This window comes from Geospiza fortis, unplaced genomic scaffold (genome assembly GCF_000277835.1).
Source record: "Geospiza fortis unplaced genomic scaffold, GeoFor_1.0 scaffold381, whole genome shotgun sequence".
NCBI classification, from domain to species: Eukaryota; Metazoa; Chordata; class Aves; order Passeriformes; family Thraupidae; genus Geospiza; species Geospiza fortis.
The window spans coordinates 3,162,822-3,189,148 of record NW_005054348.1 but is presented as its reverse complement, the minus strand read 5'-3'; the positions used below and the strand labels follow the sequence as shown (position 1 = coordinate 3,189,148).

Genomic DNA, 26,327 nt, shown 5'->3' with positions numbered 1-26,327 from the left:
CTTTCCCTTTTTGATTTGTGCAAAGGTGGCAAGTGATGCTTAAGCATTCCCACCTCTGTATGTCCAGAAGGACACGCCTAATCTAATAGGCCACTACTTTACTGTGCACAAGACTGACTTTTGAAGCAACACAATTTCCTTTGAGGAAACATTTTCAGTGTTATCTTCAGTTTTAAAGATTATTTTATTTGTTGTACTCCTTTTGGCATAAAATTATTAATCTTGTAGTTTCCAGTCTTTTCAGTTGTGTCACTTCCTACACTTAGGAATTTTATTTATTTTTATTACTGATGCATAAAAGTATAAAGCACTATCAAGAGTCCCTATTTTTAAAATTATGTGGTCAGTTCAGTTTCCAACACAGCTCCTGAAATTGGTGGTTATTGGTCCCACATACATCCATATTCAAAAAGTAGCTAGTTATGCAGAAAGAAGAAGGATTCACCTGACTTAACCTATATTACTTCCAAGACAATTATCCTGCTTCAGCTGGGACTACTACTTTAATGCAGAGACTGTAGATAATGAAAAAACTATCTGCTAAGTACTCCTTGCTTCAAACTAGACATGTCATTTAACAAGTAAATTCTCTCCAAAGCAGCTGCAGGTGAAGAAATATATCAAATCTCACAGAAATGTAAATCCCACACTCTGTGGGATGTCTGTTTTCCTTTCCTGCAATCATTAATTATATCTCTATAGTCCTCTTAAGCAACAAAATCTGCCTGCTGATCCCTTCCCTTCTTTAGTTTTGCCCAGGGTTGCCCTGCTTCAAGGATGCCAGGCTGCTCATAGGCTCTCATGCACATGTGCTCCTGATAACCACTTTTTCCTTCCCTTCTCTTACTGAAGACAGCCTCATGGTGTAGTAAGGTGAACCATTCACTGTGTGAGAACAGATAACACCAAACATGTTCTCCTTTGGTTGTCTGAATTAATCAACAGCCTTGATCTGCTTGCTGACAAACTGACTTCCAAACTCCTGCCACTGCACATCACCAATATACAGTGATGCTCTTTCATTTTAATACTGCTTCTTATCTTAAACTAAACTTAACAAGTTTAGTTTTGGATTGAAGCTAACATGGGCAGTAAGGCAGTTTGTAGATAAGACTTTCATCTATGAACATAGTTGCAGAGACACTTCCTGCACTTCTGGCGGCCTTTTCCCTATGTCATGTGTAATCTGAGAACTTTCAGAGTTTGTCAGTATACCACTTTAAAATATTCCCTTCCTTATGACCCTCTTCACTGCAACTATTCTGCATCTTGCTCCTTTCCTCACAGCACAGGAACATCCTGGCACTTTATCACTTAGGGCATTTTCTTTCCCCTTTCTTTTTGTGCTTCATGACAGAGTGGACCACAGTGCCTGATGTGTAAATGAGATTGTCTCCATGTGTCTCCCTGGGTTCCCCACTTAAGTTATTACACTCCTTCAGTATCAGTGGTTCTCATTGTTTTAATTCTTTCCCTGCTCATTCATCTGCCATGAATTTTCAAGAAGGGCATAGATTTGTACCTGCAACTGCATGTTAGAATCACTCAGTAGGAACAGCACTGTCTCAGTCAGGGAATCCCTAATGTCTCCAAAATTACAGAGTTCTTACCTACACAAATTCTCCTTTCTGGTTTCATTTAAAAATAAGATAAAATTAAATTAATATTTCCACATTTGTGTACTGTTTGCAATCAACAGCACTGGACTGTCAGACCTTGCAATTCAGGCTTTACTGAAAGCAATTGGTTTTTTCATGTCACTTCCCCAGTGATAAAACAATAATTAAAAAGCCCTATAGCTTCACTTTTCCCATTATCTTCTCCCAGTCAAAATCACACAGACATGAAGTTTCTGTTTCTTTATTTGTGTGGTCATTCTGTCTCATAATTCTGATTTCCCAGTAAACTGAAAGCCTTCAGGGTCACCGATTACTCTTTGGTTTTGGTGCTGCCTTGCTTACCTATTAATCACACTCTTTGCCTTGCTAGAGGGGCCTCATGAGATTTGGTGCTGCCACAGTATTTCATGCTGGATAATGTGCAAGAATATACCTTTCTAAAACTGATTTCAGCCAAAACCATGCTATTTCCACTGATATCTATAAACATTAAATATCAGTAAAATTAAAATGCTTTGAGATCATACACAAAAGACATTACTATGACAGGATATGAATCCTGATATCTGAAACCACAACCTTATGTTAAAATTATAAATGAAAAAGAAACCTCTCACATCACTGCTGTAGAACGTAAATACCTACTAGGCACTGACTACATAAAACCTTCCTAAAAAGAACCAAAGTTAGTTTCTCATATGGAGATACTGACTAAACTTATTTTTGAAACATAGGTGGGCAAGCCATGATGTGTTTTTTTTCAGAGTAATTACACATAACCAATCAAATCATCCTTGAAACAAACACCACAACAGATTCTATATAGCTGGCATTGATAAGCACTTTTAAAACACAGAACCAGAAGCAGAAAATAGAGGTTGCATATGAAAACAGCACGAATTGCCTTGGATCAGTTTTTGACTGACGGGATACTGATTTAATGGGGTTTTTTTCCAGTTACATATGTGTATATTTAACTTTCTGTATCTAAGAAGCAGCAAGAATGAAATATTAGGTGTCTAAGACAGAACTAATACAAAACTCACTAAAATATGTCTGCTGGAGGAGCAGCATAAAGCTTGGATGTACACAGTTAATTGCTTTGTGCCAATCTCCTGAAGAAAAGCAAGCTGAAGGTTTGATCTCATTGCATGTTTACATGCACAAGAAATGGCTCTAAAAAACAAGGCCTAATACAGAGAAAAACAAAAAAAGAAAATACAATCAGGTTGCCTAACTTTGTATACTATACAGCTCCTTCATAGACTACAAAAATCCACTGAATTAATCTCCTGAGAAACAAAACAGATCTCCATTTGCTATGTGTGAAGGAATAGGATCCTCTCAGATTAAATTTATAGTAAATAGTTTCACTGTGATAGAAGATTATTTTTAGAATGGCAAAAGGTACACCAAGCATGCATGCCCACCCGAGGCAGGAATTTAGCATTTGTCTGAGATACCAATTCAAAATTAACCAGTGGTTAGTGATCAAAACTTGGTCTCATGGCTGAGGCCACTCTAACTAGAAAAGTGTTTTGTATATGAAGCTTATTTCTCAAAGTTAGGGGATGACTGCTAGTTGCTGAAGGACATGATGAATGACAGAGCCCTTTTTATTGCTATTTCTTTTAAATCATCTGGCTGCATTCTCCCTGGACATGGGCCTAAAATGTCTTTAATGCTTTCAAGAAATTCACCCACGGCTTCTTAACTATGGACTTCAGGGTCCATTTTTTAAATTGCAGTCAGCTGTGATGCAAAATTAGAGTAGCTAAAGAAAAGAGGGTTTTTTTCCAGATTGCATGTCAACTCCAGGTGTCCCCTATACGCCAGCCTAAACTAACTGAAAAGCATATATATTCAGCATTTTTGAAAAAACAATTCACTCTTATTAAGTAAACAAATATAGATATTTAACCTAAATATACATATCTATCTGTGTTGATTTGGGCTTTTCATTTGATTTTTTTAAAATTACTACAAACTTCATAGCTCATCCTGGAATTATTGCAAGCTAAGCAGATAATAAAGGTCTCATATACAAAAACTTCACAAGTAAAAAATCACATTCATAAAATAATTTTAACTTAGCACCTCAGACTACTCTTCTTCTGCCATTAAAAATGAAATGTCATTTGTAAAGCTTTTAGTAGTATGTTAAAAAAGTACCAGCAAATTCAATTTGGAAATAGAAGTCAAACTGAACATTTATTGTACATTTCCTTTTAAGATGTTACTAAATGGATCATCTAAATAAAAACTGTTCCATTAAGCTATTATTTCAAATATATTTGTGAATATTTCAATAATTCAAATGCATATAAAATAAAAAAACAAAACAACAAAAAACAGGTCAGCTTGGCTTAATTAGGTCACCACTGGAAAATAAAATGATAACTAGAAATATCTTCAGATAAAGCTTTTGCCTATCAGTGATCTCATGAAAATTCTTTGGAAAGTAAAGTGAATATTGTCTCCAAACATGATAAATATGAAACAATAGCAAGCATGAGCATGTACCGCTGACCAAATATTTTTTTACTAGGATAACTAGAACAGTCAATTGACATTTCTTAATTTAACCTTAAAAGTAAAATCTCACTTAATACCTGGTGATTCGTTTGAGTGTTCTACAAATATTCCAAACTCAGCAATGACAGCGACAATGACTTACTTCTCAGATTTCCCATTCCAGGAGTCAGGCTCATTCTGGGAGGCAATGTGCTGTGGTATGGTGGAGTAGTGCTGAACAAGATGTCATTTGGCAAGGCCTGGTCTATCATTGAGCTCCGAGAGCTGGCATAGGAAGATCCCCTTCGATTGCTACATATGCTTTCATCAGAGAGCGTGCGGTACAGCGTCCTCCGGGGGGAAAGGTTTCCATAACATGAAAACTAAAGATAAAAATAAGAACACATATTGCTGGTTGAAGTGATTCATAGAATCATATCCCTATCATCAGCTCTTGGGAGTGTTTTCCTGGACAGGCACTCTGGAATTCTTGAACTAATATAGAAGATCAGAGATTTCTTCTGCCATATCAGATCTACTGGGGCCTCAAAAGAGTTACTGAATTGGATATTCAGGCTTCCTCTCAATATTTTGGAATATATCACCATGAATTAATCAGATACTGTGCTGTTTTAGTAATCATGAAATGTTAAATGAAAACTTCATAGCCTTATGACAGCAATGTTTTACAGAAATGTATGAGGTTACCAACTCTGGCTATATGTATGCAAGACTATACACAGAACTGTTTGATTTTAATTTGAAATGACCATGCTTTACTGTTAAGCATTCTGAACTGATATATGCTGCCACATAATTCATTGGATGACAAAAATTACTTGAAACACTGCATCTCTCTTGATATCACAAAAGAGGGTAACAGGGTTCAGTGAAAACTGCTTATGCATTTCAAAAAGTTACTTAGACCACAACCCAAATATCTACAGTAAAACAAGATGCTGCTGTATTGTAAAGCTGGACCATTCCACTTTGTAAGTTATTTCTCAGCACTGCCAATACATTTTTCTTTACATCTACAAAGCACAATCAAAGCTTTAATTATTCTACTGGTTTGTCCTGCATACAATTACACGTTTCCTTTGTGATTAATTGTGTGTTCCATGTTTCCTATGCAGAACAAATGTTTAAGAGGAACAGCTTTTGCAAACACTGAATATACCATGGAATCTCACATATTCATTTCTGACTTCACTGCCAAAGGTAACTGGCTCACCAATATCCAGATTATTATCCTCTATGAAGGCATAGCCACAGACTGTACACTGTCAACTCCTGTGGCTGGGGCTCCTTGTGGTCTCACTTAACTTTTGTTTAGGTGCCTTGGAGAGGAAAGGATAGCAGTCATTTATCTCAGCCACATCTCCTCTCTCTTAGTTGATTCTTATTTAGGCAGCCAGAAACACTGGCAGTTCTTGGAATCTTCACAAAACCCCTCCAATTATTGTATCAATCATAAATCATAAAAACCTCTAGGACATGACCCACAAAAGCATGTATAATGCACACATAACATACCTCATATTATAAAATATAGATTATCTGAATTTTAAATTCAACTCTGCATTTAGAAGGTTCCCATATGCTACTTTTGTTCAGACATGATGATTATGCTATTTAGCATATTGTATAAACACAGTGGGTTAAGAGAACATTGGCTTAATATGGAAGTGTGACAATTATCTCAAGTAATTTAATTGCTTTGTTCTTTATTCCACATTAAGCATAGCATTCAGAACCATTTACTTTGGGAAGCAGCAAATTTTAAGATCACTATCCACATACTGTGAACTATTAAGCTCTATCAACTGTCTTCATACTATAAGGATTAGACCCAGGCTCTCCAGTAGCACTGACAATTATGCCTTCAGAGCAGCTGCCACTGATACCCACACGAAACTGATCTAGATTTCTAGCAAATTGTTGGTACTATTACAGGGCAGAGGAAAGTGGGCTACTTTTATTCATGTGTTCTAATATCACACAAGATGTACAAATTTAGGCCTCCTTCATTGAAAATGTCACTTTTAATCTTTCAAATTATAATGAAGTTGCTTAACCTACACTGGTCAAGCTAAGCAAAGACATACTTAAACAAATACTGGATTTTATAAATAATCATCAAACAAACATTTCCCATCCTAGTGGGAAATTATATTTTGGGACTTATGGTCATCCCCATAGAATAAACTTAGCTTGTACAAAACAATATGGCATTCTGTATAGCAATTTTGGGCATACCAGAAACCCATTTCTAAGGTTACTGAAAGACTGAAACACATAGAGCCAGAGGAAGTAGCCAACCTTTCTTCTCCCTTCCTCCATAGAGAGGCTGTCTGGCAGCATCAACTTCAGAAAATCTTCTTTGGACAAGATTTGCTGGCTTTCAACAATAGCATTCCTGACAGAAGTTTGGAGTGGACTCGATGCAGACACAGCATCAATATCATCATACACTCTGTTGAGAAAATGGGTGTTTTTAGCAAGAAATTGGATTTGAAAGACTGCAATCATTTTCTGTCAAAGTGAAAGTTGTTAGAATTATCTTCTGACACAGCACACTGTTTAGAAAATTTTTTTGGTCGCTTAACCTTTATGAAGCTGTTTGTGGGTACAAAATGAAATTCTTAAACCACTGAGAAATGGAGCTTAGGAATTCTAAAGAACAATTTCAAAAAGTATAATCCTTGTTTCTCCTAGCTTGCCTCTCTCTTTTTTACACACCACACTTCTCTATCAATACAAAAGTTATATTTTTTTTCAACATTTCCAACGGTTCACAACAAAATACTTTGACTTCCATAGCAAATAAAAAACCCAATATTTTACAGTACAATATTGCATCCAGCTTCACAATCTGGCAAAATTACTATGGTCATCACAGCAATGTTTGAAGTGTATTGGCAATCAATTGCCCGGTGTAAGTATATTTTATTATAAGCAATTTCATAAAGCTATTTAGATAAATTAAAAAGGTGTCTTCTCCAACTATCAGCACATAAAAATCTAGTTACAGTCAACAAAAGACTCTCAAACTGAATTATTAACCTTCAGCTCCTTCCAGTGAGAAAGGAGAGACAGGGCTTTAACAGGCTGAATGTAATGGAAGGAACTGGAGATTGCAACTCACAGACAACACACACTGGAAGCCATTGCTCTCTGCCAAGTGCAGCCTCATTAGTGACTGTCTTCAGCAGAGAGAAAATAAGCTTTGCTATGGTAAGGTGTAATTCTCAGTGAATTATAACCTACAGTGGCACAACATTCAGCAATTGACCTGATATTCATCATCACTGCTAATTAGAGATGCTATTTTATTTCAACATAATTATCCTTGGAGAGATATTTCCTCTCTTTGATATAGAGAGCTTTCCTAGAAAGAAAGAGGTGAGGGAATTGTGTATGTCATGGAAAAATCTGAAAATATTTTTTGATATAGGAAGTGTTGTCATATTCAATTAATAGTTCTTGAACAGAACTATCTCTTGAAGATAATTTCTCAATTTTTAGTCTAAATATCCCAATTCATTAGGGAATTTTATTTTAAGGCTGCCAGTCAAAATAAGGAGACATTGTTTCAGTAGTTCGTTGATTTCAAAATCCAAAAATTTGTGGGAAACCCTGAAGTTAGCCCACTATAATTTAAATACTACTATGTCCAAACAATTTATGTAATTAAAACATTAATTAATGGGAGAGAAACAAGATCATCCCTCTGTTAACACAAAGGAACACATATAACCAGGACAGGAGGGTAGTAATGTCTTTAAAAATTATGAATATAAGAGCTTAACTTCAGATTCATTTCATAGCATATATATTCTAGCATATATTTTTAAATATTACTCTTGCCATAAATATGCACGCATATGCAAAATTAGGTATTAGATAAAAATAACCCATTCCCATTAAACAAAGAATAATCCAAATTTAACATTTGAAAGTGTTACATTATATCAATTATAAATGTTACATACATTACTGCATGTCATCTTGTCAATTTTTTGAGATAGACAGTGACTGGCTATGGTTTATTGAGAAACAACAAATACATTGTCCATGAAGATGATTTTGAAGCCAGCAGGAATTTCAAGGCTAGCTTTCAAAAGCAGATCCAAACATTACTGATTACGGAGGCACCATTGTGAAAGTATTATCACTCTATATTTGAGGTACTGCATGTTTTCCTTTGAGTTCAAGCCTTTTTCTTCCACCTAAGAACAACACATTTCTCATGGACTATTCAAGTGTTAAGCTTCATTAGATACATAAAGGTACAGAAAAAACCCCTGAGCATTTAAAGGCAAAACAGAATTTGTAATTTTTTTCTATCCTATTTTAAAATTGGTTTTCACTACCCTTCTTCCCCCAATGAAGTAAAACAGAGTGCTTACTCATGACATTCTGAAACTTCAGATTCTTCAGGTGTAGGACTTCCTTCTGATTTTTTCCATCCAATGACATATTTACTCACTGCTCCTTGTCTGTGGTAGGGTTTTGAAATCGACCCAGACATCTGTTGACTGCTATTCTGTGACACTATATAAACTTTGGAGGTATCTAGGGAGCCACTCTTTTTAGAGCAGTGTGTGGATGGGCTTCCTGAGTGATGTGACCCACTGGAAAAGTGAACCAAACACACAAAAGGAAAAATTAAATATGCTGTGCAACAACAAATCAGAAACGCTTTGCCTGGTATGCAGCAATAATTCCCACAGTTAAGTTTTTCTGAAGGTTAAAATCAATGAAGCAAAATTGGCACAGTAATTTTCTACACACCAACTGTGTACACATTAAAGCTCTTTGAAAACAGAATTGTGATGAGTTTCTAGAAGAAACAATGCATGGAATTCAGCCTGCTGAAATGCCAATGCAAACTGATGTGAATCAAAACCAAAAGCCTAAATCCAAGATATATATATATATTCAATTTGTGTGTGAAATTTTAAGTAAATATGTACACACACATCTACATAAAGAACTACATAGGGAAATTACTCAAATATCTCCCTAATCATAAAACCTGTGTGCTTTTCCATTTCACAATAATTTTGCCAGTTGATGCAAGATTAGGCTGTGCCTTTCAATCACACACACTAATATTAAATTTCCAGCAAATTTAACAGAAGTAAATTTCAGTTCAACAAGACAATCCTCTGGATAATTTTAACAACCCCTGTTATTATGAGTAATAGCACCAGTAGGTACTAAGACATACTTTTAGTGAAGACTCTAAAACCTATTTCAAATAAACGAAATAAACACTGCCTTGAAGAATAAATTTCTTCAGAATAACCATAGAAGACAAATTTACTCATGTCAAGCATATAAGTAAATCAGTACTCAAGATATTATTTGTTTATTTTCCTGTACTGATTGACACTGAAAACAGGAAAATCAGAGGGAAAGAAGAACAAACAATTTCCTTCTATCCTTTACAGAGTAAAAACGTTAACACATAGACCAAAGCTTCAATTTCAAAGTCACCATAAAATGGGAACTGGAAGATAAAAGCAACCATCTATAAAAGTGTACTTTCAACATGCTTTACAACAGATGTACCATGCAGATGTTTCATTGGTAACAAAAAGAAAAGCTGAAAATCAATCATAAATGCTGTTCAACAGCAAAACTGCAAAGCATACATCAGAATAATGTAAATCTGGGGGGATGGTATGCAATGCAGTTTCTTTGTATGTAAAAATTGTCAAAATTTTTCTGATTTCCCTCAGCAAAGCAAAAGTATGTGAAAGAAGTTCTAGGTGAAAATGTCTATTTTACTCAAGGATGTTTCCCAATTTTAAAAACCTAAGCAATTTGCAAGGGTCATGTATAAGGCCACCATCAGGGAGGTCTGGCTATGCTGTCCAGGCAGACTCATCAAAAATTACTTGAAAACTGTTCATGCAGGCATTTGAATACAACAAAAACATCAAAATCTTTTAAATTCAGTTTAAAAGAGGGGTAAACAGAATCAAACCAACACAGAAGCGTTACCTGTAAGTTAACCCCTAATCCATAAGCCCTGGTTTGTAAGAAGCACACACCTGGAATGAGAGGAGATTTCGCTCAGGTCTCCCATGCTGCCCTCAGCCGTGTGGCTGGCGGAGATAGCAGAGGCGTAGCTATGGACAGCATAGATCTTGGCTGGGTCCTCGTCGGGCCCGGGAGGCTCCGAAGGCTCCGGCCACTGCTCCGTGTGGCAGTGCACTGCGGACCTGCTGCAGGCCAGGTGCAGCGGGGCCAGCAGTGGCGCCGGCATGCAGGGTGCCGTATCGATCCCGCTGTCCGTGGAAGCTCCCTTTATGTAGGTTAATCCAAGCAGCTCGGGATCCATCAGGTCTCCAGAACCGAAGTGCTTCTCATCGCTGTTGCTGGATGTATTGCTGGATAAGGTGTTGCTGCTGGAGTGGCTGGAACAGCTTTTGTCCCCAATCTTAACAACAAGAAAACAAACCAAAAGACATCCCCCTCAAATTAAATAGTAAGAGATCTATTTTCATATAAATTACAGCATTTGTGCTATTCAAAGACCATTTTATGATTTTTTTTACAGTATGCTATCATATAACTGCAAAGTATGAAAAGAGCCAATTATACCACCAGTTTCTGTGAAATGAATTGCACAGCTGGCTAGACACATTAAAGGTTGATGTCACTGCAAATAAAAAGGCTTTGGTTCCATCTTCTATCACAAATCTTAAAATCAGAATTGAATTTTCTGATTATAGAACCTGCTTAACATCCATAAAATTGCATTTTTGAACAGTTAAAATAAGCATTTGTTAAAGCTAGAAGCCTCAGTAATTATTTGTTTAAACAAGCTCTACTGCAAATCTGAAAATCACCAAAGACTGAATTATTGTTGGCTTTTTCTCAGTGTAGCTGAAATATGCAGCTCATTGGATCCAATCCAATTGGATGTGTGGCTAGTTAAATTGAAGCCAATTGTGATGTATGTGTACCAGATGAAAGTAACTCAAGTCATAAGGCCCTAAACTAAGCATGGCTATTGAAGTGGAATAATTACGTCAGACTTTTGTGCCAATAAAGTCCAGGGGTTTTGTTATTTACCTTTTAAAATAAATTTTACAGAGAGTTGGATTAACTTATGTCTGTGACAGTAGCCAGAATAAAGGCAGATGGACTTCTGCTAGGGCAAATGGACTTCTTTTAGGTAGGATATAAATGAGAAGGGTGACTTTTTTCATGAGATCCCTCCCCTAGCAGATGCTAGGAGATGCTGTTGCTCACACATAAAATGTAAGTTTACACTGTAAAGACTCCTACTACATATAGCAGATTTTCCAGGTAACAAACATTATGTACTTTCCATCATTAGGTTGTTGAGGATTTTGCCATTACTAAAGACAAGCTACTAAACAAGGTAGACTAAAAGATCTGTTCAGCATTCCCAGCACACAACTTACATTTTTATAATGCTTACTGATAATTACACTCCTTGGGTATTTCGCATAAGATGAAAAGCGGTATGGTAAATATAATTTTATTTTCTTTTAAAGGGTGATTAAATACTCACATATTAAACAAGCCAGTATAAATGAAGCTATAGATTCACAGCTGAGTGGAGACTATACCAGTTTTATCTCCTCAATGCCCCAAACCCAAGCTCTCTTGGAATTCTGAGTTTGTAAACAAAGATTAAGCATATTTGATTCATCCCACATCTGGGTGAGCATAATGTTTGCCTCCTAAAACACACAGTGGTCTTTATAAATTACTAAAATGTATTTTTTGAGATTTATTTCTGTAAGTCCAGAGTAGTATTTTGTTGTTGCTATTTTGGGGGTTGTTTTTAGAGTTCTGAATGAAATCCAAGGAAAAGACTTACATGTGAAAGCTTGTTTGGTGACTCCTTGCCACTGCCTTCCTTCTGTAAAGCTCGCTCTTTGTAGGAGCTCAGGACTTTGGTTGATGGTGCATGCCACTTGGCTTCTGGCAAAAATAATGGAGAAAGGCACACCACTCAGCATCAGCTTTCAAACCTGCACACTCTGCAATCAGACACAGGTATCTTTGCAGAATGTTGTAACTTTTACTGCCACATGACACGCTCTCAGTGAGTCAAACCTCCACACAGGGAGGTGGCTGCATTTCAACAGGCACAGCATTGCAAAGAACATGTACTTGAAAGATACAGTGGGCTTTATTACCAGAATGTCTAGTTCCTTCCAAAGTTTCCTCTCGTTCTCTGCCTCCTTCACACTCCAGTGAGCCTGAACCTTGGTGATGTTCATGGAGCAAAGGGGACTGGCATCTTTTAATGTAAGCAGAAAATTAAGCTGTTAAGGTTTTTATTCTGCAAGACATGATGAACCACACCACTTTTTACTCTTAAAACCAAGTATTTTGTGACTTTTAAAAATAATCATAATTCCCAAACGTTTCCAAACACTGCATAGAAATATTTATAGGCCATTTTTTCAAAAGCACACTACTATATCTGAAGTGTGAACATGCCAAGAAGACCCTGAACTTTAAGAAGAAATGTATTCTTGGGGCGATAAACCCAAAGGCTTTTGCAGTGAAGAACCATGGTAATATATGCTTAACCTCTTTGTGATCTAAGCCCCCCAGAAAGTAATCGTAGTTTTGCAGGGTTTCACACTGAGAATATGTAAGTTAGTACCAGATCCATTGCTTTGTATTTCACTGCAAAAGTTTAAGCATTTCACAAAGCAACAAACTAAAACCTAGATTGTTATTAGAAATAACTGTGCTGGAAAAAAATGACACAAAATGCATTTTGATGAGCTGACTGTCAAAAAAAAAAAGAGCTATGGTTTTATTTGAATTATTACCATCTATTTAGCTGCCAGAGATTTCACTGAGTTATGTGAAATTCCTTGAAGAGCCTACAAGATACTGCAAATATATCTGCTACATGGAATATCTTATCCACAATCAATCATGCCAAAGCATTAATAAGCTTCAAGGAGTGAAGCTGATGCTTTCAATATTCACATTTTTTTTCTCTGAAAAGTAGCTTCTGAAAGCCACTTGGCAAGTCTGGAATGCTTTTGTATTACTTTATTGTAGATACTGCCATAGCTCAACATTTTCTAACAGGAGTGCTTTCAGTAGCAGTGTATATACAACAAAGTCATAAATTTAAACTCGTTTAGAACATAATATTCTTACATAATATTCTTATAAGATGAGTTATATTGGGGTGGTCTTTTATATACAGACAGCTAAGTTCTGAAATTCCAGTATCAAGGGATTAACAGGGATGCAAAAGGACCATCTATGCACAACCTTTTAGGAAGAAAAAACCTCTGGAATTTCTACTTTTTTGAGGACATATGCTAGGGAATGGGTGTTACCAAAACAAACATAGCAGGAAACAAAACCTTTGAAGGCCATAAAGATTTTTTTTTTAGTCAAACTCCTTCCTCCTGAAACAGGAGGAGGAAGTATTACTATTTTGTTCTACTTCTGAGCTACTAGCTGATTTCTGGCCTTTTACAGTGAAAATAAACCTAAGAACCATTTCTCATTTACCTGAATTTAAAAATATTATTCGAAAGAGTTAAATTCAGATGACTTGAAAATTGCACTTGCATGCATGTTACATCAAAGATCAGTAAACCTGTACATCTTAAAAAGATACTAAGAGTGTTTGAAAAGAAATACATCTAGAAGACCCATAAAAATTTTGCTTAAGAAAGAAGATGCATGGGAGCTCTTGCAAGATTAAAATAAAAGCTTTTAAAAATCACCAATACCCGTCATATCCCACTTGCTGTCTCCAGTGGCTGCTCCCGCTGGGTCCTGGGTCACTGGATGAGGACTGGTTGCTTGGAGAACTTCTGTAATGTTGATTTTAGAGTCATTAAGAGTGCACTGAGGTATTTTTCGTGTTTCAGATTTGAACTGGGCTGTGCTTTTTTCATCAAATACATTCATTTTCATAAATAATACAGATGCAGTATGAACAATTAGTTACATCCATTTGGGGAATTTAAAAGGCTTATCTCAGTTTCATGAAACTTTAACAAGAATTTTTAAAGTATAGTATTTATTCACAAATAAAATATTTCAAACTGAATATATAAGGCAGAAAAAGAGAAAGACTAAGTGCCAAATCCTACTTTCTCTAGATCTGGCTTTAGTTCTGAATAAGTGGGATTACTTAGGAGTCAGAGCAGCTGGATTAGGTCTCTAAATTCATGTGTGGGAAGCTCTCATAGTGGATCAGAAATGATTGTTAGTTCCTTGGCACTTATTCCAATTTTAAAGCTAGTAAAATTGGAAGAGGCAATTCTAATACTTTAAAAATTTTTATTTTATTAATCCTTTGACATAGAAAAGCAACTAAAAAAATTTCATGAAGGGTATTATTTTGTACTTAATTATTTAAACTTTTAAGCCTCATGTCTTAACAATGTCTCTAAGTAGTTTTGTTAGATTTCCAGACAGCTGAAATTTAATGCTTAAATTCGGATTTGATCACATCCTTTCCTTCACTTCTGCAAATCATTCCATAACTACAACACAATTTCCTTCAATTATCTTGACATTATCTTGAATTCAATTCCCTGTGTTTATCTTTTTTTCTTTTCTCTCCCCTCTTTTCTTTTTCATGTAGAAACGAATGTATGTACTCAGGGAGGAAATGAAGAGGTGTTTTTTTCTTTATGCAAAATACTTTCCCAAGAACATGACCTTTTAATAAGCAACGTTACTGCTCAGCTTGAAATTTTTAAAGACAGTAGCTATTATATTTTGGTTTTTAAAGACATTAGGTGTTACATTTTGTCTAATAGCCAATGTACAATAAATAGTGTAGCACCTTATTTTTCAGCATGTCTTTCTCTGAGAAGTATTGACAGGACTGAACCTCTCTCAATTAGGTGAAGCAGTCAAGAGACTTCAGCTTAATTCAATTCCATGAACTTGTAATTACCGCCAAGAATTAGGCATTTTGTGCACAGATTAAGTGACCCAGCATTAAGGAATGGATAAATAGGATCCCATGTGTTTCCACCCCCCAGGCTGATGTTTAGGACATTGTCCTCAATGCCATGATATTGCTTTGTGCTGTTCCAAGGCTGAACAAAACATGTCTACCTCCCATTTGCTGGACAAGTGTGAAGCCCTTAGCCTCGTAAACAATGAGTGGCCACAAAAGGACAACCACAGAAATCCCATCAATGACTGCCTCACACAGTTCCTTCACACAAAAATTCCAACCATCCTGGATTGCAGGTGATAGGATGCATTGCCAGTAAGTGTGACTCAGGGACTAAAGCACACAGAGGCTTCTTGGTGGAAAAATTGAAGAGTGAGTTTGCCTAAAGCTTCACTTAGGCACATACTATGAGTAGCTGCCACAGAATTAGCCACTTTGTGAAAACAGGAGTAGAGCTTAAGGATAACTTTGTATTTCTAAGCGACTAAGTAGAGGAAACTCCTTGAACAACACCAAAATACTTGGACTGCCTTCTCAAAGCACTTAATTCTCAGGAATTGTATTAGGAGAATAAGCATTCAGCTCCCAGTCTCTAATTTCCCTCCAGGGAGTGGGCACCTAAGTATTATATGTCACAGTAGCTTAATATTTGCTACTTAAGTCTTACTATATCTAGTCCACATTTCTTCTGCTTCTTCCTCTTTTTATTTCTAAACTTAACAATTTTATTGCTGAATTCACCCTTAGCTCATTTTCAGATCTACTGTTAAATCTTCTCTGTTTTATCAACCTGCTTCTTCCTGCTTGCCCTCTTAAACCAATACTGGGTCTTTGACCCTCTAAAATCTCTTCATCATTTTCCTAGCCTGAGTATACACTTTCACCTTTGCAGGACTACTTGTAAGTACTAATGCACCTTACTTCAAACTCTTCTGTTTTAAGCTCATCTCTCTGCCAGATCATAATATGCCTCTTGCCATGTGGAAAGACTTTGCCAATTAGGTACCTTTCTTTACATGTTTCAAGACCTACAAGCCAGAATCCATAACTTTCCTCTCTTTTCATTATTTATACTCTGAATCATGTCTTCCCCAGTATAGCACTTCTGCTATTGTTTTGCTTAAATGATACAGAAATTTCCTCATGACAAGAATAGACTCAGTTTAAGCATTTTTTCACATGCTTTGCTGAGTGTTAAAAGAAATGCAGCTTATGTTTTGTGAAGTCTTTTTGGAATTGAGTTGCATGTCAGAAAGCCTTCATTTCTTTTCTGTATCAGTATACAGTATGCTTAATAAAGTTTCATAAATGATGAAGTATTTCTAGACATTTGATACATTGTCTCCTTATGTTAGATGTTATCAAGAATTTAATTAAGATATAGGTGAAGGTTAAGTTCTATAATGGTATTTAAATGCTTTCAGAAATGCACCTCTCAATTTTTCAGGGGATAAAGATGAGGGTAGAGGAGAAGGAGAACACAAATGATCAAATAGTCATAACTGGGAGTCTTCCTTCCCCAGGCAATAAATGAGATTTATTTTCAAATACATACTACTATTATTTCTGTACATTTCAATGTAAAAAGTCATTAATTCTATTCTACTAAATATCGTAGTCAATGTAGCAATAGTGGCATTTAACAATTTCATCTAGAATTGTTTTAAACCCAGTTAAGACCAGTATTTTAGATTTTTGTATCACTCAGATATTTTCAACATGCAATAATTATTTCCTTGGAAATTAGAATTACATCACCCCATAAAGGCATAAGCTGAAATAATTATAAACAATAAAGGACACAGTTCAGCTCAAGACGTATGGTTTTCCTAAATAATTCAAAGGTCAAATGTATTTGCAAATTTTTATCTTTAAAAATGAAGTTTCATCTTACAAAGAATTATGATTAAATTAGAACAGAGCTAACATTTAAGAACACCATCCCATCATCTATGAGGTGTTACATATTCAGATCACAAGCTCTGCTTTGTTTAATTAAAAGCAAAGCAAAGCATAAGGGCTGGTAATGAGTTACAGAACCCTTTGAAACTATGCCAATACCTTGGTAACGAGATTAACTAATTAATTTTTAAAGGAATGATTACACTCATTTGTTTAAATTTACACTCTTTGTTTAAATAGTCTTCCAAAAGGTGGGGAACAGGACATTATTAAGATCCAAAAGTTATAAGGCAGTTTCCCACTTCACTGATTTGGGACTAAAGGGAAAGGTCAGCTGTCCTCAGCAGTGGATCCTCAGTACAGCCTACTTCCAACAGAAACACCAAAAGTCACTTGTTTCAAGCAGACTGGTCCAGTGAATGATACTTAATACAACCTCAGAATTAAAAACACTGTCAAAATTCAATAAAATAAGGTTTAAAAAAGAAGACACCAAAGTTCTAGAAAGCAGAGATTTCAAAAGTAAACCACATTAGGAAGGTGGCAGGCATTAACCAGAGAGAGTATTACCTTGCACCATCTGGCAGTTTTCTATCAAAGGAAGTGCTACGAGGAATGGCTGTCTGAGCCTGCTGGAGAAGCTGCTGGCACTGCAGTCTGTCAGATGTTCCTAGGATTGGAGAGGCACGAGAGAGAGGCTGCCCAGCGGGAGTCGGCACCCGATGCCAAGTGGTATTCCTTCTGAAAGGGGTTTTATACTCACATGGCGTGCCTTCACTGTCAAGTTTGTATTCCACCATGGGTATACGACAAAGTTCTGAACAACCCCTGTGGGACAAAGGAAAAGGCTCATCAGTCTCACAGGAGGGAACAGAGAGAGAAATCTTGAATTCACAGTCAGAAGTATATACATATTTTGATTTCAGGTGCCCAAAGGTGTTCATGCAGCATTGTACTTTGAACACTTCAAAACTGTCAGGCCAAGCAGGTAGAAAACATTTCAAAATAAAATATTTGCTGTAATGTGCTCAAAGTTCTTTGAACTGTCTCTTCACCCTTCAAAATGGGGAACATATTAAATTTCTATAAATTAATCTGCAGCTGGAATTTTACATAATAAAAACTTTTAGAGACAAGGCATTTAGAAGTCATAAAGCATCAAATTTTTCTAAAAGAGCATTGATTCGTATAATTTCAGAATTGGGTGTGTTGCTTTGCAGCAAACTAAACATTTCTTGGTGGGGTTGCAATCTTTCCTTTAGAATCCCACCTTGTCCCCACCAAGTGACAGAGTGCATAGACTACAATGCAAATGATTAACTGGCAGCTAAATATTTTTCCCTGTGTTTTCAAAGTGTCTTTCTAATGTCTCTTTTCCCAGGGACTTGTAAGCCTGGATGATAAATGGGGAAGTGGAAGGAAGAGAGAGATCAGAAACAGTCTGCCTTACCACCTCTGCCTGAAGTTTGCAGCGTGGTTAAATACTAACAGTATTCAGAGACAGTGTAAACCCAGGTAAAAGTACTGATAGTGTTCTACAAAAGATCAGTGTGCCTTTGGGATATTTGCTGTCAACTCAGACTGCATTCAATAATTAAGTGTTACTGTTTCAGAAATTGGTTAATAGAAGCTTCACACACCCTTTAAGTCAACACTGATTATCACTAAAGATTTTTTATGATCTCAGCATTCCATCTCCATTTTTCTGATAGACAGCGTGTACTAAATCAATATCTATGAAGAGAACATTCTAAATACTTCCAAAGCAACACATTAAGTTTAAGTAAGAAAGAGTGGAAATTTGCTCCTCTGTCTCAACTACAATTCTGCTCCATTCCTTAGCTGAGTCTTGATCAAGCCTTGCTTGCGTTAAAAACCCAGCATTTACCATTTGCAACTAAATTAAAATCACTTAGAGAAAGTGCAAAAGAGTGTAAAGAGTTTACAGTCTTAATCCTGAAAACATCTTGGCATAAATGATGTAACAGAAATGTGCAGTGCAAGTAAATTGTATAAATTCTCACACATTAAATCACTGTGCACTAAAGCTTCTGAATCATCACTGTGCACTAAAGCTTCTGAATCAACCCTCCCAAAGAATATTTTTGTTATCTGTATTCTGGTAAACAGATTGGAAGAAAAAATATTAGACAAAAAAGCAAACTGCCTTATTCAAGGTTGTCAAAGGGAAGACCTGTGAGCAACAGTCGAAATTCCATTCTACATACTCTGTATATGCATAGTCTGATCCAGCTAAATGTTTCACTCTGCTGAATTTTTTAGTAGCAAATAGGCCAGTTTATCCTGTACCACTAAATCTCTCTCCCTGGTGGCACTCAAACACATGAAAAAGTTAAAGAACTTAAAAATATAGATGATGAAAGTATTGAGAATGGAGATCAATAGCCAATATAGGGTGGAAGACACCTTGATGAAGATGAGCTCAAGAGCTAGAATGTTCCAAAGCAGAACTCAGAATTCTTGGTTTTTCAGTGTTACTCTTTTATCAGAAATATCATTGCAAGATGTACCAATAAAATCTGACATGTCCAACCTCTGCTGACAAATCATAGCTGGACACTCTGGAGGCATCACAAAATTTTGCAATCATGATCTTCTGGTTTGAGCTTCCGTAAGGAGGTAAAACCACCTTAATAATCTCTTCTCACAGACATGGAATGGTGCTACAGAGAAATCACTGTTATAAAACTATCACATCATTTCAGAGGGTCAATTTGGTAGCTCTCCAGCCATCCCCCCCCACCCTGAAATACCATAGTTATTCAGAACACCACTTCAAACTGCCTCAGTCCATGTATCAATTTTTAAAACTTTTTCCACGCTTCTGAGAATCACATGTTGGGCTCTTAGAACGAGGAACACCATGAAAAACGGTCAAGTTAATTGCACAGAATTGTGCAAACTATTCTACTGCTGAAGCATATACAAAATATATTTCTCCAGTGTAATTTTCAACTGTTTACGTTCCAAGATCATGCTTCTTTTCATCCTCACTCACTGCCTGCAAGAAAGAAGGTGTAGGAGACAACACCCTCCAGCCATATAACCATCATCCTTTTTTTTTCTTTTTTTTTTTTTTTTTTTGTTTTTGTTTTTAACTAAGAAGTTTTACATACAAAACAAACCAATCAAAGAATGTAGAAATGACATAGCAAGGTTAATATTAGTTTGGTGCACTTCATAACTTTTCATGTGACCAAATATACACAGTTTTCCATTATTTGATGAAGAAGTTGAACAATTATGCAGGCTAAAATTTCAATCTCCCTTCTGCTTATTTCTTAGTATTGTTTCACTCCCTTCTTCATTCCTATAGACTTCAGGCATTAGAAACAAACCATCCTCTCCCCAACTTTTGTTAATAAAATATCAATATTACAGTTCATCTTGTAATTGAGGAAGTTATAACATGTAATTGTAATTGTAATCACATGTTATAACATGTGATTGTGTCCTTCATTAGATATTCCCCATAAAGTACTCTAAATGCTGTAAAAACAGCCATGGTTTTTAAAAGCAAAAGGGACTGTTACTACTGTTTAGTTTGACTTAGCTTGGTAATTAATAAAAGCATGTTATAATAATAGTAAATAATAAGCTTTCCCACAATGAGTAAGAATTGAAAATTGCTTATCATTTTCTGTTTGTTTGCATAGGAAAACCTATTCTTCCTACAAACTAAAAAAAAATATTGAGGACACAGTTCCTGCAGAAAAAGGCTTATAAAAGGCTTATAAAAACTTGTTTCAAATCAGTATAAAAATTCAAGTGTTGCTTATGAATTCAAAACAGAGCCCTAGAATGCTTGTTTTAACTGGTTCAAAAAAGAATTTCCATGGTTTCAGATAGCTTCTTTTGTCACATAAGGCTTTTAAACCTTAATTTAAAAGTATCACTCCAACATTTATATGAAAAAATATGCTTCACTGGTTCACAAGCACTGCCTAAAGAACAGATACTGCAGTATACTGAGATAGGTAAAATTGTAATTGTAGCTGCCTCCTGTATCAGGAACACAGAGAAGGAATTACTTCATGCCTGCAATCCCCACTTCCACTCCCCACCATGGATCAAACTGTAAGGTATCTTGCATGAAAAAAACCCCACAAAAATAAATGCAATTCCCTCTTAAATATGTAATGTGACCTTTATCTAACTTTTACTTATGATTTTGTTACTTATCCCACCAGTGCAAGAATATACATTGGCACTGGTATTGAACGATAGCTTTTCAATTTAAATTTCATATATTTCTTTTAAATTCATTTTAAAGAATACATAAAGACATATCTCTATTTTATGGTTTTAAAAAGATACTTAAATTTATGTTAAAGAAGTATAGGATATCAAATGTCTTTCACAATTATATCCAATATAACATTTGAAAAACAGACTCACGACATTTAACAAGCAAATGCGACCATATCGTAACCACACATCAGAAATTATAGCACTTTCTGCCCTTCATCATCGTTTGGTATTAATTAAATCAATGCTTCAACATAAAGCACAGACTCTTACTAATACCTTTGGTTCAAGAGCCATATTGTCCTACTAAAAATTTAGTTAATAAAACCTACTCTGCAATTAAAGAGAGCATGACTCTATGATACAGCTAGCAGGTCATGACAACATAAAATTTAAGAGTCCACTATAAAATCTGCAATATTCAAATGTTCCTGCAAGGAGCTTTATGTTCTGAAAGAATTATCAAGCAGTCCATTAAGTTTTTAAAACTACATTAGCCAAACCTTTCAATATTAGTTTCAGATTCCATATAAAGATTCTGTAATAGGCTCTGTGAAGGGCCTACATTAGGCAGGGAGTCTAGTTAAGTAATAAAACATCCATCTCCACGGAAAACATAGAAGCTTCCATGTACCATGATCAGCACCCTGTCACCTTGATAGCTACACAAAAACCTTCTTTTCTGCAAAATCCTAGAACTGGGTACAATTTCAGTATTTGGACCCCAGGTATCTGCAGATTTCAAGCATGAAGAATTTGTTAGGGTATCAACATAACCAGAATACCTGGTTACAATTTAACTTCCAGTTCAATGTATTGCAAGGAGATGTAGGGATAGAGAAGGAATCATTGGTGTGTATCAGTTTATTACACTGAGTTATCCCTTTCTATCTCCCTTTCAACACCAAACATCTAGTCCTGCTCTAGAAAGAGCCTTTATCCAGCAGTACAACAACTGCAGTCTGCTAACTCAAACTTTGTTTTTGAAAACAATCACTTCTGTCAGAGCGCATGTTTGTTCTCACACTGCAGTAGTGCCCAAAGTGACACAACAAGCCTGAGGACTCATTGTGCAACCTATTAAATCCACATAATAAAACACAGATTAATTTCATATAGTTACAGAGATTTAACTGAAAAGCAGAATTTAGTAGCTTATTTTGCTGAGATTTAGAATGTAGTTAGTTAAGACATACATAGATTTTCCCTTCCCTGACACTGTGAAGTATCTCATGGAGGTAATATCTCAATTCCACTGATCCCCTGTATCAGTCACAAGTCCAAGACACTGCATAATACTGAAGTGGTCTAAGAGAATTTTGGTCAAAAAGTCAAGACAAAAAATTCTAAGTTCTGACATCTCAGAAACCCATTAACAGTAGTCATACATAATTCGAAAAATTGTTAAAAAGTAAATAAATTTTATATTTAAATAATTTCATACCACAATAGATGCATGAGATTGCTTACAGCAACCTCAGACAGGCCTGCTGCCCATCCTATCACTTCGGTTTAAGGGAAGTGATGACTCTGACAGTGCCTCCATGGAGCTAAAGAGTTGAAGCTGCCAGTCCCTCCTTCCTGAAGATAAACTCATTATCCTTCTGATCTTTATTACTATGCAGTTTTAAAAAGAACCTTTGTGTTGGTGAGCTGACAAGCAATTCAGAGGCCTCCTAAAGAGCCTCTACATCTGTACTGTTACATGAGAAAGAGAAATAAAGACAGAAACTAGATGATATTTAAGGTCCTTTCCAACCCACAATATTCTATGATTCGAGTATGATTCCATGAGTAGAGAGAAGAAAGAAGAAAAGAAAAAAGGGGGAAAAAAAAGAGTCTGGAACTCTTCTTTGCATTTCTCCATAGCGACAAACAGCGCTTCACCAGGCATTTAGGGATTTTTTTTTCCTGCTTGACTGTAACAACTGTACACATAATTAACTTCAGCAATTATAATTAATCCCTACTATAAGTTCATTCATAACTCACTCAGAAAAAAATCAAAGACTTTATTTGTATGAGAAACACAGTTAAGCATTTTCTACCTTTTTTTTTTTGGTTGGGTAGAGAGGATTAACTTTTGTAAGTAGTACAGCTTCCAGTTAGTATAATTACATTTTCTTAGTGATAGTTCTTTCAGTTACTTCTATAGAACATCAGAATCTAGACATTTCAGATATTTGCATTATTCTTAGATTAGTAGCAGGGGTGGTAATTAAAAGGCTTGGTATATCCAAATTCTACTTTTATAACCAAACATTCAGTTTCAGGTTTTGCTGCTTAAACCTGCCTCAGGTGATGTTAGACTTGGCATCTTTCTAGCTCAGGTGGCTTAATTTATTAAATAAGTAAATAAATATTAAGAATCTGAAGCCCCTATGAACTATCCCGTTAGCTTACAGCAAATACCCCTGTGAAAATAACTGAATTCCACCACACAGACTCTTCCCCTTTCTAAAAGCACTTTCCAAACATTCTATAGTCTGTTGGTTATCTGTGACTTTTAAAAAGCCCCAGAAAGATGATTTTTTTAAAGAAATCATAATCATTTAAAGGGAACAAGCACCAGGACTGAAAAATAAGTCATTACATCTATTTCATTTGTAAGGAGGAGTTTGCAAGGTTCAAAAGAATAAAACAACCTCAGAAGAATTGCAGTAGTACTTAAAAATGGCCCACAGGCAGTTTCAGTCAAAGTTACTAAAGTATTTCCATTTTCAGAACTACCTACAACAGCAGAAAAAGAGTCTCTCACTTGTTCAGACCAATAGTGGAAACTACTGCTCCTACAGCTCTCCAGCTTCTGTTTATAGCCAGCCCTGGAAATTTTGCTTAAAGTTTTGTTTGCTTTCTAAATTTCCTAGAAATAGTTTCTTAATAAGCTCTCAAGAAATTTCTTTTTTATATAAAAAGGTAGTTGAGCTAAGACAAACACATAGGTTAAATGTAGTAGAAAAGAATCTAGCAAAATCTACAGTTTAAAATAGATTTACAAGTGCTTGAATTCCTTGATTGGACTTGGCTGATTAAGGATATACTGTCCTTGAAAGCTACCATAACACCACCAGCGAAAGCAATGATGTCAGAATGAACATCATTATTCTCTTGTTCAAAGGCACACAATCCCAAATCAACAAATCTGAAGGGGCAGACCTAGCACAGAAACAAATATAATACAAAAATACCTATTCAGATCTGAAAACAATGACAAACATATTTGTTCTAATACCACTTTGTTATTTAAAGAATCTATGTTTTAAATAGCAATTTCTTCTTTCTATAGAAATATCAGCCGGATGCCACAAAAATAATTTTGATTTCTGCATTAATTTGTGCATGATTATTTAATTACTGGAGCAACTGGAAACAGCAGGAGCTTTGTCTCAAGTTCATTAATTTTACAGGATAGTAAATGAAAGGCCTTATTCCATGATTGCTTGTGCATATACTACTGTCAAGACTTCAGTAGAAGGATCTACATTAAGTAATGGAAGACATTTATCGAGCAGAATTTTCCTCTGTAATTTCCTAATCACTCTGTAACAATTCTTTGTAAGCACCTTCAACATTCAAATAGTTTATTTTCATGCTGAAATAATGAATACAAGACAGTTTGCAAAAAAAAAAAAATCCTTGTTAATAGTTTATTGCTAATAGTTTCTTCTCAGTAGGTGCACAATTACATCTTGTTGGTTTTCTTTTAAAATGATGGATTGAAGATTATTTGTGGGTAAGCTAACAGACAAAAAAAATCAAGTCAAGAACTCAATTAAAGATCTCCAGTTCGGCTGCTGTTTTTTCAAGGGACTGCTTCGGAAACACCCCTGCACACCTGAAACTCATTTTCATTTGAAGGATACAATTCCCAAGACACTCCATGGCACTCATGTCCAATCTATGTAAACTCACTTCAGAATTTGATCCCAGCAAGGACTGAGTGCTAGTAAGCAACCCAAAGAAAAATTCCTCATTGCTTTGTATTCATAAAACCCAGTAGACAAAGCTAAGCAGAAACCAGTCTTTCAAGAAGTGGAAATCAGCCAATTAGCTCAGAAAATGAAAGACGGACAATAAAATTATACATTTGGATTTTTTCAAGAAACTCTGGATTTTTTTTTTTTTGCTTAAATTTGCTTAATTTTGCTTAAATTATATTTATATTCTTGCAAATGTATGTAAATTTTTAATGCAACTAATCCTTTTAGAAACAAAGATGAATGTATTTTTATATCTATGCATTGTGGGCAAAATCTTAGTGGCTGAACTTGAAGCCCTAGATTATGGCATTTAAATAAAAACAACAACAACAACAAACAAACAAAAAAACCAACAAACCCCCCTTAAAAAAAACCAAACTAAAATAAACCCCAAAAAACAAAACCACCCTAAAACCCAAAACCAAAAGAACAGACCACCAGTATGTACTCTGAGAAAGCAGGTTGAAACATAGAGAAGAAAAACCTACCCAACTGCCAGAAGATCATATGCTTTGTAGGATAAGTCAAACTTTCGAGGGACTTCAGCCTCCAAATGCACTTTCCTACATATGTCAGATAATCTGATGCATCATTTCCTAGTAGAAAACCTCTAAAACCAGCTGTGAGCAAAAGTAATAGGTACTGGAACATAGATGTAAAGACTTCTGCTTTTTAACCATTGTTCTCCTAGACACTTGTAATGTGTGGGTCAAGGATGGATGGACCCCAAATATGACAAAAATATCTGTATGTCTGCTTTCAGTGTTATTTGATAATTATTACAGCTACTTGATACAAAATAGTTCCCTCCTGACAAGCTGTCACAGCTGCCTTAAATGTTCATCACAGGTATGTGTTTGCAATCATTCACAGAGTTTTGATTCTATCCATGCATGGACTCTCCAAGGACAGGGACATTTCTTGTCAAGCAAAGGTGAAATAGATTTTAGTTCTCCAGATACTCCTGCTTTACATCCAAAAACACTATCTGTAAATTTCTGAGTAAACCTGATACCAGAGTACAAGAGAGACTGAACATATGGAGCAGGTCCAGCAAAGGATCAAAGACGATTAAGGGATAAGAGCATC

General features: G+C 35.7%; 1 protein-coding gene across 2 annotated transcripts in view; it reads right to left on the bottom strand.

Moving 5' to 3' along the window:
* The window catches only part of SIPA1L2 (signal induced proliferation associated 1 like 2), a 124,259-nt gene that overhangs the window by 13,004 nt on the left and 84,928 nt on the right, over positions 1-26,327 (bottom strand). For both annotated transcript variants that reach the window (XM_031058754.1, XM_031058755.1), the window contains 8 exons: positions 17,560-17,817; positions 13,901-13,984; positions 12,326-12,429; positions 12,004-12,107; positions 10,199-10,587; positions 8,546-8,770; positions 6,456-6,609; positions 4,297-4,516 (listed from right to left, as the gene is read on the bottom strand). In XM_031058754.1, coding sequence (XP_030914614.1) covers positions 4,297-4,516; positions 6,456-6,609; positions 8,546-8,770; positions 10,199-10,587; positions 12,004-12,107; positions 12,326-12,429; positions 13,901-13,984; positions 17,560-17,817 — 1,538 coding nt within the window. The remainder of the gene's footprint in view (positions 1-4,296; positions 4,517-6,455; positions 6,610-8,545; positions 8,771-10,198; positions 10,588-12,003; positions 12,108-12,325; positions 12,430-13,900; positions 13,985-17,559; positions 17,818-26,327) is intronic.